The sequence below is a fragment of the Juglans regia genome, chromosome 11 (genome assembly GCF_001411555.2).
Source record: "Juglans regia cultivar Chandler chromosome 11, Walnut 2.0, whole genome shotgun sequence".
Lineage (NCBI taxonomy): Eukaryota > Viridiplantae > Streptophyta > Magnoliopsida > Fagales > Juglandaceae > Juglans > Juglans regia.
In genome coordinates, this window is record NC_049911.1 from 27,906,293 (window position 1) to 27,919,552 (window position 13,260).

The window sequence follows — 13,260 nt, forward strand, 5'->3', positions numbered from 1 at the left end:
CTCCTTTAGCGTAGTTCCTCCTTTCAACTTTTGGTATATTCAGATGCTAATTGGGCCAGTTGTCCCGACGATCGAAAGTCCACCAATGGTTATTGTGTTTATCTTGGTCCAAATCTTATTTCTTAGAGTTCTAAGAAGCAACATACGATTGCTCGTTCAAGCACAAAAGCTGAACATCGTGCCGTCGCACATGCCGTTGCCGAGGTCATCTGGTTGCAATCGTTACTTCAGGAACTTGGGATTTTTCTTGCTCATAGTCCAATTTTATATTATGATAATATTGGTGCCACCTATTAGACTAGCAACCCGATCTTGCATCTCGCACCAAACACGTTGAAATCGACTATCATTCCATTCGTGAGAAGGTTCACCAACGTGCTCTTGATGTACATTTCTTATCTACTAAAGACCAAATTGCTTATTTGCTTATGAAACCACTAGTTTCCACGAGTTTTTCTTTCTTGAGGTCCAAGCTCAATGTCGTTGCCCCGCCCATTGGCTTGACGGGGGCTATTAGGAATATCAACGATGCATGCCACTCATGAATCTGCTACAGTCCCACAAATTCCTTCTTGATTCTTGCTGTATTTTTATTGTCTTTACTTTCTATTTAAATAACTTTCCTTCCTTGTACAAGTGTCTATTCTATTAATACACAAAGTGGCACACATATTGTGGTGACCAACAATTCATCCAAATATCGTGCTGTCGTTTTAATAACAAAGAGGGAAGAAGCAGAAATTTCGGCCATCTCCGCCCCAAAGATCCCTTGAATTAGCCGGCCATTTGCTTCGCTTTTGATGATGAGTTCTCCAATCGCCAGACCTATGAATTAAAAAAGCCATTATTATAAGCATGCAAGGCTGCAGCTGCTTGGAAGAAGCTGATCATGTTGGCGGCCGCTTCATGCATGACAAAGCTAGACCAACAGGATGCTTGGCTTCCCATCACGGAATCGAGGAACGGTAACGCTTACTACTCAGCATTTCATACTCTATGTTCCGGAATCGGGTTTCAAGCCCTTGTTCTTCCCCTAGCTTTCACTTCCCTCGGCTGGTAAGTTAATCTGCATGCTCCTTTTGTCCAGGCTGATTATATATAATAATTATCGTAAGTGTAAAAAAGAGAGTAAACGATTTTGAATCCGATTGCGTGATCAATCGATCTCATCATGCATATATATATATGGTTATATAAAATGAAAGATAAAAACATCAGTACTTGGCATGCATGCATGTAAATGCCTGATGGATGTAAGATCATCCATATACTGTCGAATTAGAGAGAATTGTTCGGACGACATAACCTTACAGAGAATCATACATAATTCTAGTGAATCACATAAAGATTTAAGTTTTTAATTAAATAATATATAGTATGAGATCAAATTAAGTTGAGTTGAATCGTACAATTTTTTAAAGATAATTTGAATTTCTCTTTTATTTATTTCAGGACTTGGGGAATTTTATGTCTTTCGCTGGTTTTCATATGGCAGATGTACACCCTGTTGTTACTAATAAAGTTGCATGAATCGGAATCAGGGACGCGTTATAGCAGATATCTTCGCCTTTCCACGTTAGCTTTTGGTACGCACGAATCACGATCAATCATCTAATATATTGATTAAGCATGCATGCCAAATTAATCATACGTAAATGTACGTCTTCAATGCATGGCTATACTCAATACACTACGTATATATGTTTACAGGTTTGTTTTATACGGCCATATCCACGTTACATGCATGGCAACCTTGAAAGACATGACATGAAATTAAGAAAAAACTTTTATATGTGTTCAACTATATATGTGTTCATCATACATGATTGAAAGATAATATAAACATTAAACAGCGCATGTTTAATCACCAGGATTCCAAATCTATCTCATGATATATATATATATATATATATTAATATAAAGCTAGACAGCTTTATCAATCACCAATATTTCGAATTATTTTGGTGAAACGTGTAATGCTACGAGTAGATCAGCATCCATATCAGTCAAAACAACATGACTACGTACTCTTGCTTTCTTGCGTGTGGTGCTAATTGATTATATAAAGTTATACATGCATGCATGCATGCATGTTGATAAAAGTTTCTAATTGCTTATCTTTTTCATACTGTTAATTTGTTTCTTTTATTTGTTTATCCTAAGCTTTAATTTCTTACTGTTGGGACGTACGTTAAAAAGTTTAGAAAAGTCATGTTATATTACCGTACTTTTTGTTATCATCTTTACGCTATTCTGATTTTTAAGCTAATTGAAAAATTATTTATCATTTATTACTTTATGTCATTCATTAATTATTAATGGATGATACACATATATATAAAGAGATAATGAGCATTGAGAATTAAGAAAATGATGGATAGAATTTTTCCTTGACAAAGTAGACAAGCACTCCCAAAGTTATCCAAAGATTATTCATCCATTCTAAAAGCACGCATTAAACCATCTTTAAAGTGGAATTAGATCACACTTTAGAGCGGGGTCAAGTTCATAACGTACATTATTTATTATTTATATATCATATTAAATCATTCGTTATCTTAAAAGGTTAAACAATTGTGTTCAGCTTAATTAACATTTGGTTATTATGAGTAATGCTATACTCTCTATATTCACATCTCATTTTCATTCTACTATGTATATAATAAGATGTAGTACATTTATAACTATTAGATGATAAAAAATCATCTAATAAATGATCATCTAATAGTGATAATTAATGTGTCACATCTTACATAGGGAGATGAAAGTGAGATGGTACTGTGGTATATATAATTTTTTTTTCATCCTCTTAATTTGTCCCTGTTGTTTACTAAATAAATTTACTAAATATATATCAATCTATAACAGGTGAGAAGTGGGGGAAACTGCTCGCATTGTTTCCGACCATGTATCTATCAGGTGGCACATGTGTGACCTTAATCATGATAGGAGGAGGGACCATGAAAATCTTCTTCCAGATCATTTGTGGGGACACATGCAACATAAATCTACCGACGACAACGGAGTGGTACGTGATTTTCACTTGTTTTGCCACTGCTCTGGCTCAATTTCCCAATCTGAATTCGATTGCCGGAGTGTCCCTCATCGGAGCTGTTACTGCCATAAGCTATTGTTGGCTGATATGGGTAGTCTCTGTCGTCAAAAGTAGACCCCTGGGGGTCTCATATGACCCACTAACTGCAAAGTATTTTGATGCAAAAAGGCTCTTCCCCATTTTCAATGCTTTTGGGATTATTGCCTTCACTTTTAGAGGCCACAATCTCGTCCTCGAAATACAGGTAAATTTCCCTATTCTGTATTCTATGATCATCATCAATTTAATAGTACATAGTTACCTATTAAAGTTGGTTGTTAAGAATATAATATATATAATTAAATGTATATTTTTTCTATCGATTTAAATTTTTAGAACAATTGGTGATTTCACGTATATATAAGAGTGCATTATATTATTAGAATTCATATATGGCATATATATAGCATGGTTAGAATGAATTTTTAATAAAGTTTTGAATTAAATCATATTTTAATAAATGGGTGTCATTGCAAATGCAGGGAACTATGCCATCGAACGCAGAGCACCCATCGCGTGTACCAATGTGGAGAGGAGTGAAGTTTGCGTATGCAATTATAGCAATGTGTTTGTTTCCCATTGCCATTGGCGGCTATTGGGCTTATGGAAATTTAGTGAGCACCTAACCCTCCAGACTTTTTATAGTGCAATACTGGGAACATTGTTACTCGATCGGTCCGGGCTTAATCTACATGACAAACTGATCTGAAGCAAAACAACTAACGATTTCTGCTTTATTGCCAGATACCTAATGGAGGGATGCTCAATGCTTTGTACAAATACCACGCGGATGACACACCAAGATGGCTCTTGGGATTGACAAGCTTACTCGTGGTGATAAATAGTCTCAGCTCATTCCAAATTTATGCAATGCCAGTTTTTGACAATTTGGAGTTGAGGTATACCAGCAAAGTAAACAAACCCTGTACATGGTGGCTCCGATCAGGGTTCCGAGCTGCCTTTGGTTGTCTTGCGTTTTTCATAGCAGTGGCGCTACCATTCTTGCCAAGCTTGGCGGGATTGATCGGAGGGATATCGCTGCCAATCACCTTAGCATATCCCTGTTTCATGTGGATACTGATCAAGAAACCTCAGAAATGTACTGGAATTTGGTACCTCAATTGGGTATTGGGAGTATTGGGAATGATTATTAGCATTCTTGTTGTCACTGGAGCAATTTGGAATATAGTGACCATAGGAATAGAGATCCACTTTTTCAAGCCCAAATGAGTAGTAAAAACAAAACAAGAAGGTGCAAAGGTTCAACGTAGCTCAGGCCTAGTAGTTGCTCAATGCGTGTGAAATTGAGGAACTGCTCCTACTCAGAAGTTAACCACAGGGAAGTAGCTTCAAATATCATTGTAAAAGAGAAGCAAAAAAAAAAAAATTTCGGAACAACTTCCCCTGTTCTTGCCCTCTTGGGTTTCCAAACTGGCCCGCTTGACCTACAAGAGTAGAATAAACATTTTGCTCAGAGGACATGAGACAATGGAGTTGTTTTCAACAAGATTTTCTGTATAATTGTAATGATGCTTTAGAAACTGTGCAGAGTTACTGGAACTTGCTTGCTTGTGATGTACTTAATCAGAATTCTCAGAGGCATGGAGTGTTTGGTTTGTAACTATTGGTCAGGGACATAAGTCTAGCGTCTTTATATGAGAGAACTAATCCCCAGCTCAATGACCAGCAGCCAACTTCAAAGCTTCCTTACTAATTGCACGCAATCCTTACTCGCATGGAAATAGTCAATTATCTCAACCTTTTGGGTGAAAGACCAAAACAAAAGTGGCATACCTTCTACCTCGACAGAGCATTTGGAGAGGGGGTTGCACTTTGCTTTCATGAGATACATATGTGGCAACTACGGTTAATACAAGCCATGGCTTCTTTTTCAGTATTCGCATACGATGATAATCACTTACAGAGGACAACCTTGTCTGACATGATTGTATCAAACAAGCAGTCATCTCATTCCAAATGGAACTCAGGGAAAAAAGGAATAAAATTAAAAAAAATACCAGTTTTGACTACATCATGTATACAGGAAACTGACAGCAAGAAAGAAGAAGCCATTAACACGACTACAATCCATCATTCAGTCATGACACCGGGATTATCAACCTCGAGGATAAACCAGTTTGATCAGCGTTGTTGGCGCAAACCCGTCATTATATCCTTTATCTTCTTTAGGTGCAGTACTTCGTCCAGAAACCAAAAAAGAAGCCGGACCAAATTGCAATGATCAAGAACGTATTACAGTAAAGTTGGGGTTACTATAAAAAAAATAAAAATAAAACGACTACATATAGTTTCACATTGACAGAGGAAGAAGCATCCTTCGCTTCTTTTTCCTGGCCAATCTCACTTGCTTTGTAATTTTCATACATAAAAGGAAAAGCATCGTGATGCATACTAGAATAAAAGCAAGCCGCATATGCCTAAAATATAGAGAAACTGCAGAAAAAACCAGGAAAGCTAGAATAACAAGTTCCCATATTACAAAGATCACGACATCCACCCTGCATCCAGAGGAGGAAAATGGGTAAAAGTATTATCAGAAGTCATGTTATCCAATAAATACTAATCCACAGAATAATCAGAAAAAACTGAAAGAGCTCATGCAAATTAGAACAAGTCCACTCGCATCCATTGCGAGAAGAAGTTCCATAAGAAAAAGGGAACTTTTCAAGAAATCAGAAAATTTCACTAGTGAGAAATCAAATTCAAAAATTGCAAGAAGCAAGATACTCAATTAAATTTTTGGGCAATGTCCACTCACATCCATTTGCAGTTGACCTGCCTGCATATTTATTAAATACACAGTTCAGCTGCATATTTATTAAAAAAAAATTAATCCCATGATATCCTTATTCATTTTCTTTGTGCCGTTGTTTTCTAGAGGGTAGTCCATTAAAAAACATTCAATATAACGATTAACATCATGATGCTAGTTGTGTCATTCAAAGTGTTAATATGCTTAGTTCCCCTAACAATTCAGTTTCTGCTAGAACAAACTCAAAATGAAGTTAAACAAAAAACTTGTTCTTTGAATCAAGTATAACCCAGGTCACAAACATCATTTATTCAAATGAAAGCTCCATGGATAATAATGAAGAATATCCATTTAATACCAAGCATGTCGTGTTTTGGTCGTTTCACATGTCAACCTAATCTTTTTGGTAACGAAATAATAAATAAATAAAAATCCATGTTTTATACTAAATCGAATAATGGATACTCTCCATTTCACTTGAAATGAAAATGATTCTATTCCCATCGAAATAACAAGTAAGAACTAAGGGACAGACTCAGAACTAAGCCTTCTGAGTTATGAACGTCTACTCTTTTTTTCTTTTATGCTTTAACATCGTAATATCTTGATGCTTTCTGATTCTATCTAGACATATGTGTACCATAGTGCAAAAACGCCAATAATAGTACTCTGGCGCATCAATTATTTTTTTTTATGGTTGCAGCTGAATGATTAATGCTTCATAAGTCAAGCACGGATAGATTGTATCCACGAGAATAGCTAGCGTGCCTAAATTACGATTCAAACAAACAGCCAATGTCATGCAGTTTGAAGTTCAGGGCTTCATAAGAACAGAGGAATACAGGATACAGGTGTACTAATTCATGCTGAGGTTTTAAAAATCAGACTGGACAGTTGAACTAGTTTGATCACGACCAGCCCTAAGCCTGCTCTGATCATACCCTATTAACAAAATGGCCAAAAATGAGACATGAGCCATTTTGCAGATGACCAACATGTGATAGCAGTAACCAAATTGGAAATCTCTCTCTCTCTCTCTCTCTCTCTCTCTCTCTATGCCGAACCTCCACAAGGTAAGGCAAGGGCCCCATTTTCCTAGGGACTGGACCCCGGATACAAGACCCCACCCACCAAAACTGTGTACTAGGTAATCCAAGGCAACTCCTAGTACGAAATCAAACCCAGGATGTCTACAGCTCATCCCATGCCGGCCCTCGACCACCAGGCTGCACCTTGACAGATCAAGTTGAAAATCTCATCTAGAAAGATATGCCAACAAATATATATGCCATCTACTCTTCATGCAATAATCTTAGGCTTCATTTCACCTGCAAATGTTATAGCCCCCCACATATACCTAAGGCTTAAAAACCCCTTCGGTTGCGAGTAGGATATAATTTTGAAAAGAGAAGCAAAAACATTTGTACGTCGCATGTTGCATTAAAAAGAAGAAAGAAGGTTGGGGACAAAAATTTCCAGCCTTCCCGGCCCTCTTTTATGAACTGTATCGACACACCAGATGATTGTATTTGCTAGGTCATTGTCGATAGGACACCTGATAATAGTTCTTTAAGAATTGAAATGTGCGTTAAGAATTTGTTTTGTAGGAAATAATTTTCAAACAAACAACTCAAAATGCATCAAAAAGCAAAACCGAGAACCGATATGCTCAACCTGACCAATTTTAGAAACGTTCGCTTGAATAAAAGCAGTCGAATTTTATGCTCACAATTCCAAAACAATGAAATGCCTCTCATAAAATGATCCCCCAAATTCCCAAAACCGTAATCAACTTAAAGAGATTGACAAATTGTCCAAAGTTATACACTATTTTCCAAAGCACGTTGATCACAAAACGATTCAAATAACCAAAAAAATATTCAAGAATCGTGAGAATGTAATATTAATCAAAATACAATTACAAAAGTTTTGATAAATAAAATATATTTATCAAAAAATATAAAGTGAATTGACATACCTTGAAGAAGGAAAATTAGAAGTAGAGGAGAAGAAGGAGACGGAGGCCCAGTCGTGCTTGGATCGAAGCTGGTACTCTCTCAACTGCTCGGCCAGATTCGATCGAGTTATCATGGCTCTGCCTCTCTCTCCAATTTTCTACTACTTCTCTCTCAAGAGCTCAGATATCGTCTTCGTTGTCCACAATAGAGACTCGACGGAGCCAACGACGATTTGAACGATGGAACGGAACCGGAGTGGGCCTCAGCGTTCAATCCGTCTTGGCTCGGGGTTCGTACTTCGTCGCCTGACCCCTTCTCCCAGCTTTCTTCCCATGTTAATGGTGTCTTATTATTTTTCTTAAAGAGTAAGAAAACAATTTCTTATATAAATATGGTTTGATTTATAAGTTTAAAATTTAAAATTTATTTTTTAAATTAAATTATAGCATGAAATCCTTATATATTTTATATATCAAATTGAGAATATAATTTTCTTAAATTTTATGATATTCACTGATGTAATTCGAGATAAAATATTATTTTTCAACCTAAATTTTATTATCTCATCCTCACACCAGCTTGGGTGTAATATTCACGTCACTTTTCGTTTAAGCATTTTTGCAGAATTATTAAAATATAAATTATCTAGGGGTCTTTGTCGAAGTCTAATAGAGAAGGCAGAATTTGGATTAAATGAATGTTTTCATATGCTTGCGTTTAAGCATTTGTTATCAATAAAACTATTTAAAAGTATCTCATACTAGTTAGAATCTAATCAATAACTGATTTACAAGAAAACTTAAAATTTTCAAATTTAAAACTTTTTTGAATTTGATATATCAACAAGATAGATGGTGTATTATCCATGTTGGCTTAAAAATAAAATTGTTTAAAAATAAATAAATATGTATAAAGAATAATACTATTCTCCTTTTCAATTTTATCAAAAGTAAATATATAAATTCACATAATTTCATATGATAGTACTTTATAATAAAAATAATTTTATAATCTAATATAATATATCAAGTTGCCTGATTAGACGTTGAGTCGAGTTGAGATAAATTAATTTTTTTATGAATAGTAATGAATTGAGATGGTAGAGTGAGTTTTGTAGAACTCACCTAAAATGAGTCTAGATGTGTTTGGATGTCAAAATTAATTTAGATGTATTTATATGAAGTTGAAAATATTGTGAGTCTCGCATGTAAAAAGATATTTAATTGAAAAAGATTATCGATCTTATATGTAAAAAGATTTTGAATTGAAATTAATTTAATAATTTAAAAATTAAATATTTAAATATTAGATTAAATTAATTTAATCTCAATGCATTACAAATTATAATGGTGGCCTATGTCAATAGGCGTGGCGTGATTGAAGAATGAAGGCGACAAATATTAGATATAGAGAGTAAAGTTACTCTATTTAGATGCAGAGTTACTTCGGCCCTATATTCTATTCAGGCTTTGGATACAACCCAATAAACCAATGGGCCTAGTCCTTATCCGTGTTTACCCTCTCGGCCCAAGATAGATTGAATTCCAAGAGGTGTCGTTTGGATTCAAAGGTGAGTTAAGATGAGTTGAGATGAATTATAAATAATAGTGAGATGAGTTATAAATAGTAGTAAGATTTGTGAGTTAAAGTTACTGAATAGTTATAAATAGTAATGAGATGAGTTGAGATGACTTGAGATTAATTGAGATGTGCTGTGAATACAAACGAGGCTGCCCTCCTTAAAACGTAGCATCGTCCAGAGTCGAAATTCGCTTCGATACATGGAAACAACGGAACCTTCCCTAGACCCCTCCTCTAACCCTAACGACGTCGCATCCGGCGTCTCTTCGCCGGATACTGACGTCACTTTATCCGCCAGTGCAACCCCGTCCGATAACAATCTCCAGAACTCACCGGAAAATCACTCTCCACCTCCCAAAACTACGCCCGAAGCTCCCGTTTCGGACTCCCAAGAAGACACCTCCTCCGACCCCATCCAAGAAGACAACCTCGATGAACCGCCCCAAAACCCTAACCCGAGCGAACCCGGACGAACTGAACCCGGCCCGCCTCCCAAGAAGCGTCGCCGAAGGAAGAAATTCTTCACGGAGCTTAACGGCAATCCATCTCTCGCCAGGAATCGCCGGTCCGACATAGCGAAGGACGTCGACGTCGAAGCCCTAATCGCAATCTCGGTTGGCTTCCCGGTTGACTCGCTCACCGAGGAGGAGATCGAAGCTAACGTTGTCTCCACCATCGGTGGAGTCGAGCAGGCCAACTACATCGTGGTCCGGAACCACATTCTCGCTCGGTGGCGATCCAACGTGTCCGTTTGGTTGACCCGGGACCATGCGCTCGAGTCCATTCGGTCCGAGCACAAAGGCCTCGTTGACTCGGCCTACCGATTTCTTCTCAACCACGGTTACATAAACTTCGGGCTCGCGCCCGCTATTAAAGAAGCGAAACTGAGGTCATTTGACGGAATCGACAAGAGCAATGTGGTAATCGTTGGTGCGGGTCTCGCCGGTTTAGTCGCAGCGAGGCAATTGGTCTTTATGGGGTTCAAAGTCGTAGTCTTGGAAGGTAGGGCGCGGCCGGGAGGGCGCGTGAGGACGAAGAGAATGCAGAGTGAAGGCGTCGAGGCCGCAGCAGATCTTGGTGGGAGCGTCCTTACCGGAATAAACGGCAACCCGCTCGGGGTTCTCGCAAGGCAATTGGGATTGCCGCTTCACAAGGTGAGAGATATTTGCCCATTGTATTTACCTGATGGCGAAGCGGTGAACCCAGAAACTGACTCTAAAGTTGAGGTTTCGTTCAACAAGTTGTTAGATAGAGTGTGTAAACTTAGACATGATATGATAGAGGAAGTGAAATCGGTAGATGTTCCATTAGGGACTGCTCTCGAAGCTTTTCGGCGTGTTTATAACGTTGCCGAGAACCCGCAAGAGTGCATGCTGTTGAATTGGCATCTTGCTAATTTGGAATATGCGAATGCTTCGTTGATGTCTAATTTGTCGATGGCGTATTGGGATCAGGATGATCCGTATGAGATGGGAGGTGATCATTGTTTTATCCCTGGGGGAAATGAGACATTTGTCCGAACCCTTTGCGAGGACCTTCCCATTTTCTTCGAAAGGACTGTGGAGAGTATCAGGTACGGGACCGATGGGGTCTTGGTTTATGCCGGTGGGCAGGAGTTCCGTGGGGACATGGTCCTTTGCACGGTGCCATTGGGCGTGCTTAAGAAGGGAACGATCGAGTTCTTTCCAGATCTTCCTCTGCGAAAGAAAGAGGCAATTCAGAGATTAGGATTTGGGTTGCTAAATAAGGTTGCCATGCTGTTCCCGTATAATTTCTGGGGTGGTGACATTGATACGTTTGGGCATTTGACGGAAGATCCCAGTATGAGAGGCGAGTTCTTTTTGTTTTATAGCTATTCTTCTGTATCTGGAGGCCCACTTCTTGTTGCACTTGTGGCTGGAGACGCCGCAATCAAGTTTGAGATGATGTCACCTGTCGAGTCTGTGAGAAGGGTGTTGGACATATTGAGGGGTATCTTTCATCCGAAAGGTATTGCTGTTCCAGATCCAGTTCAGGCAGTCTGTACGCGCTGGGGGAAGGATCAATTCTCATATGGGTCTTATTCTTATGTTGCAGTTGGGTCTTCGGGAGATGACTATGATATTCTTGCTGAGAGTGTTGGAGATGGGAGGGTGTTCTTTGCAGGAGAGGCAACTAACAAACAGTACCCAGCAACAATGCATGGAGCTTTTCTTAGTGGGATGAGAGAAGCTGCAAACATACTGAGAATGGCCAAGAGGAGGTCATTGATTCCGGCTGATAAATTAAATAATGTTAGAGATGAAAGTGACGATTTGAATAAATTGTTTGAGAGCCCTGACCTGACATTTGGGAGCTTCTCAGTTTTGTTTGATCCAAGATCAAATGACCTTAATTCTAATTCATTGTTAAGAGTGAAATTTGGAGGGGAGAGACTGAACTCTGTCTGTATCTGTCTGTTCGGCTTGATTTCAAGGAACCAGGTCATTAAACTGAGTGAGGTTGATGGAGATGGTAACAGGATGAGGATGTTAAATCATGACTTTGGGGTCAGGTTGGTTGGTAGGAAAGGCTTATCTGGTGCTGGGGAATCTCTAATCTCCCATGTAAGATTAGATAGATCCAACCTAAATGGTGAATCTAAAGATGGTGCTGGCATAGATAAAGGGGAGCATCGATTGATAGGTGGGAGTTTCTAGCTCATCTTCTCTACTTTGGAGGATATGCCTTTAGACTAGCCGGAGGGGGAGTTCACTGTCATTGGGGTGAGAAGTGCGCGTGAATATGCGTGCTCAAATGAGTACATATGAATTTGGGAGTCGATTGGTCCCATTTTTTTTTAGTGCCTTTGATTAATTATATAAACTTCCCTTTGGGACTGCAAGATTTTTTGGAGTAACTAATTGGGAACTGTGTGTTTTCTTAGATTATTGTAAATCTCATCATTCAGTTGAATTGCATTCAGTGTTAGTTTATATGAATTGTTCTTGTTCTCCTTTTGGGTACAAGAATACCGTACTCAGTACTGCAAAATTGTATGACTGCATCTGGTATTTTGTGAAAACTAATAAAGAAACAATAACTTGGAACACCTCTCTTCTTATTTTTTTACTTTTATTGGTGTATATTAAGGTTTGGAAGTCTTGGATTACAGCTCTCCTCTCAACTCGTCTCAACCCCAATCAAATTGTCATGGTGTGAGCCGTGGCCCAGTAGCATCCATCCTTGCTAATTCGTGTATTGCATGATGTCCGAAGCCCAACAATCCAATAAAGGATTGGCGATGTAGACTTCCAAAGAAACTTCGTTATGGGTACTTGAGTGCCTCGCTCTATTCAAGGAAAATTGATGCTTTCCGGCCTTTTCTTTAATGGAAACAAAATGTTTCATTCCCCAATTTTTCATTACAGATTTCTTACAAGATTATATCGATGTTTTGATAACAGGGTTCTTAGATAATTCAGTACAGAGATTCCCAAAAAACTGCATGTATTTCCAATAGGGATTTCGGGACAATAGATATATTTTAGAGAAATTATATTCATCGATCACTATTCACTGCCACATTCTACATCTATAATTTTTTTTTTTTTTTATAGGGTGTAAGGTGTTTTTCATAAGGTGTGAGGTGTGGAGTAGTGAATAGTAGCTGATAAGAATAAATTTTCTATATTTTATATATTTTCGACAAAAAATCAGGAAATGTAATAAAATGCTTTTCATATCAAATTTGCACTACAATAAGAAGAACTCTCCTCGTTGTATAAGACAAAACTTACTAATCATTTCGGAAATTCAAGGCATTACAATTAGGGCAGGTTTGAGGGGTGAGATGAGAATATTGTGTTTTATTTTGAAGTTTAAAATATTATGTT

The 13,260-nt window shown here is 38.0% G+C and overlaps 3 protein-coding genes across 3 annotated transcripts; 2 read left to right on the top strand and 1 right to left on the bottom strand.

Moving 5' to 3' along the window:
* Positions 1-887: 887 nt before the first annotated feature.
* On the top strand, positions 888-4,339 carry LOC109002898 (lysine histidine transporter-like 8). Its single transcript, XM_018980820.2, has 5 exons — positions 888-1,056; positions 1,453-1,586; positions 2,869-3,299; positions 3,577-3,708; positions 3,839-4,339. Exons 1-5 carry the CDS (start codon positions 890-892, stop codon positions 4,322-4,324), a joined length of 1,350 nt encoding a protein of 449 aa, XP_018836365.2. The 5' UTR covers positions 888-889; the 3' UTR covers positions 4,325-4,339.
* Positions 4,340-4,961: 622 nt separating this feature from the next.
* On the bottom strand, positions 4,962-8,167 carry LOC109021293. Its single transcript, XM_019003901.2, has 2 exons — positions 7,846-8,167; positions 4,962-5,613 (listed from the first exon to the last, which is right to left on the bottom strand). Exons 1-2 carry the CDS (start codon positions 7,956-7,958, stop codon positions 5,406-5,408), a joined length of 321 nt encoding a protein of 106 aa, XP_018859446.1. The 5' UTR covers positions 7,959-8,167; the 3' UTR covers positions 4,962-5,405.
* A 1,382-nt stretch (positions 8,168-9,549) lies between these two features.
* On the top strand, positions 9,550-12,345 carry LOC109021290 (lysine-specific histone demethylase 1 homolog 1). Its single transcript, XM_019003896.2, has one exon. It carries the CDS (start codon positions 9,607-9,609, stop codon positions 12,082-12,084), a length of 2,478 nt encoding a protein of 825 aa, XP_018859441.1. The 5' UTR covers positions 9,550-9,606; the 3' UTR covers positions 12,085-12,345.
* The last annotated feature ends 915 nt before the right edge of the window (positions 12,346-13,260 follow it).